This window comes from Diceros bicornis, chromosome 26 (genome assembly GCF_020826845.1).
Source record: "Diceros bicornis minor isolate mBicDic1 chromosome 26, mDicBic1.mat.cur, whole genome shotgun sequence".
Lineage (NCBI taxonomy): Eukaryota > Metazoa > Chordata > Mammalia > Perissodactyla > Rhinocerotidae > Diceros > Diceros bicornis.
This window is the reverse complement of record NC_080765.1, coordinates 33,068,185-33,071,280: the sequence shown is the minus strand read 5'-3', so window position 1 is coordinate 33,071,280 and position 3,096 is coordinate 33,068,185. Positions and strand designations below refer to the sequence as shown.

At 64.9% G+C, this 3,096-nt stretch overlaps 1 protein-coding gene across 1 annotated transcript; it reads right to left on the bottom strand.

Moving 5' to 3' along the window:
• Positions 1-242: 242 nt before the first annotated feature.
• On the bottom strand, positions 243-2,555 carry ITPRIPL2 (ITPRIP like 2). Its single transcript, XM_058569955.1, has one exon. It carries the CDS (start codon positions 2,434-2,436, stop codon positions 838-840), a length of 1,599 nt encoding a protein of 532 aa, XP_058425938.1. The 5' UTR covers positions 2,437-2,555; the 3' UTR covers positions 243-837.
• Positions 2,556-3,096: the final 541 nt, after the last annotated feature.

Sequence of the window (3,096 nt, the reverse complement as noted above, 5' to 3'; positions counted from 1 at the left end):
GTATACAGGCGCGTGTGCCTGGAGGGATGTTAAGCCAGCCTGCTGTTCAAGACTGCACATTTCTTAATAGTAAATGGAACCCGCCTCCCTTTCAGATGCAACATTTGGCACTAGCGATGACCACGAAACAAAAGAATTGATCAAAATAAAGTGCTATTTGTTCCGAAAGTTTCTGTAACCAACTCTTGACTGCCTCTCAATACCTGTGAATTAATTCTTCATGATCCTGCCAAACACCTGTGATTGCACCACTTAAAATAATTCAAATTATTCAAATTGATTAATATTAATTTGAAGAATGGAAACTGTGTTCCTTAGATCATTAGCCCCTAGAATAGAACTTCAATTCCAGTTGCAGATAAAGATTCAGATTTTTTTTTTAAAGACCATCAGGAACCCAGGACCTAGCAAGTAGTTACCTCAAAAAATGCCCCTCTTTAAATTTTGGGGCCAGAGAGATCTGTGTCTTAAAAATCGACAGAGGGAACTTGTCTTGCAGCTAGTTCTTGCTTCCTTTGCTGGGCTTCCCTAAAAGCAGGATCATTCCACAGAAGCATTCCACACAAACCAACTTTTGGACCAAGTGGTAGCTGCTGCCATTGGGTGCCTTTCTGTAGCTTGCCCGGACACCCTGGTGGGCGTGAAGAACAACATGCCATAACCATGCTGGATTGTGGAGCCAGAGGTGACATTTAAGCTACCGAATGTCATCCTCAATTTTCCAACACCTTCTGCAGCTCATCTTCCTTGCGTTCAACTGGCTTCACTGCCATCCCCACCCCCACCCGGTGGGCGAGGCATTAGGAGCATTAGGCCAGGTGGGGGCGCTGTCAGGGCTTATGGTTCATCTTCAGGGAACCCCTGGGTGCGCTGACTCCGGGGAGAGGGGCACCTGGCAAGGTAGCGGGGACCCCCATAGGCCCGGAGAAGCTGGGGCAGCCTTTGCCACGTGGACAGCAGCCGCGCCGCCGCGAATTCCCGGGCGTGCCTGTCGAACGCGGCCAAGAGGTTAACTGGGGCGGCTTCACGCAGTACCTTGGGCAGTGGGCCCACCTCGGCGGCCGCCCCGCCGGGGCCCAGGACGCAGTGGAAGAGCGTATGGCGTCGCAGCAGACAGTCCCTAAGGAACTGCACTAACTCATCCAAGCGCTCAACCAGGTACGCCTCGTCCCAGCCCTGCGCCGGAGCCGCCTCGCGCAGCAGCACCGTCAGCAGCGCCGTCTTGAGCACGTACGAGGACAGGATGCGTCCCCACTGGGCGGCGGCCGTCGGGTCCAGCCCGCGGGCGCCCAGGTCTCGCAGAGCTTTAAGTAACTGCAGGCACTTGAGGTAGCAGGCACCTGGAGGGGCCCGTTCCTGCAGCCAGCTCAGCAGCTTCTGCTCCTGGCGCGCTGTGTTCACGCCCCACAGTGCATCAGCACGCAGGCCTCCCGGGAGCTCCAAAAGGGGCCCGAAGGGCGAGGGTGGCGGTGGCGGTGCCACGAGGAAGACGCTGTCGCCCAAATGGACGGCGGGGATGAGACGCACGGCCATGGAAAGGCGGCAGCAGCCGTAATCGGTGCGGCAGGGCAGGATGTGCAGGGTGGGAGGCTGCTCCAGGCCACCTGGGGTCAGGCTGACGCGACAACGCCCCTCCAGGCTGTAGCGCACCGTGGCCAGGGAGCGTTGCAGGTGCGACTGGAACCAGCGCAGCACCAGCGTGGCGGAGAGGTGGCGCCGCCCGCGCACGTCCACGCAGAAGCCGTCGGTGAAGGCTTTGCAGTCCCGGAGCCACTGGCTCCCAGAGGCCCCCGGGGGCGCCTTGAGCGCGCACACGAAGCAGCCATGGAAGGCTGGGGACAGCGCGGGCTCCGCGCCCAGGCTCCGCGGCTCCAGCGCCACCAGCGGCGGGAGGCGCAGCGGCACCAGCACGTCGAAGCCGTCGGGCCGGCGGATTTTATGCTGCTCGTAGGCGCTGCCCACCTGGATGAAGTCTCCGCGGAAGGCCAAGGCCAGCGCTCCACCAGGGATGGGACCTGGGGACCCCCGAGCGCGGCCAGCCCGCACCAGCTCGCCCACGATCCGGCTCACGTGCGCCTTGCTGTGGCCCAGCACGTGCGGCGACAGGCGCACCTCGTGCTCGTAGTAACTCTCCAGCAAGATGCCGAGGCTCGGCTCTCGGAAGTGTCTAGGGGAGAAGGCGGAGTTGCCCCCCACGCGGGGAGACCCGGGCAGGAAGCGCTGCCGGACAGCGTGGCGACAGCGCAGGAGGATGTAGCCGAGGAGGAGCAGGACGGCCACCTTGAGCAGCGGGAAGCCGCCATCCGCGCCGTCGGGGGGCTCGGCCCGGACGACCCAGCTTCCTCGCAGGACATGGTAGAGGCACACGAGAGCGGTGCACAGGCCGGTCACCAGAGGCCAGAAGACGCGCAGGTTGAGAGTGTAGTGCACCGACATGCCGGGCGCCTGGGGCCGCGGCGGCCGAGCAGCCCAGGGCGCGAGCCCCGGCGGCGCCCCCGGACCAGCATGCGCGCAGCGCCCGGGCAGCCCCGCTCTCCCGCTCTCCTTGGCCTCCGCGGCGGCTCCCCCCTCGCAGGGCCGGGGGAAGCCGCCCTCCAGCTCGGCCTCCTCTCCCAGCTCAAGTTTTCCTTCCAGCTGCGGCCCGCCCTGCACTCCCGGGCTCCGGGCCGCGCCCTGCGCCCGCTGCGCGCCGCGTCCGGCCCGGCGGCCCTCCCCGCCCGGCGCCCCGCGGCCAGCTTCTGGCCCGGCCCGCCTCGCCGCCTACCCTGGCCGGCCCTCCTGGCGCCGCCGGCCCCCGGGTCCCCCGCCGCTCCCCTCCGCGCTGTTCCCGTTACTCGGGCCCGGGGAGTTTCCTCTTCCGAGGGGAGGCGAGGCCGCGCCAGCTAGCGGGGAGGAAATGCCGAAGGCTGGAGCGGCGCGCGGGGCCGGCCCCCTCCCGGGCCTCCGCCTTAAAGCGACGCGGGGCGGCGCGAGGGACTTGAGGACGCGCCTGGAACTGGCCTCCGCGAGCCACCCCCATCCTCCCTCCCCGAAGGCAGGACTGGGAAGGCCCCGATTCCGGGGCAGTGCCTGGTCCCGGGAGCTTCTGGAGTTGTG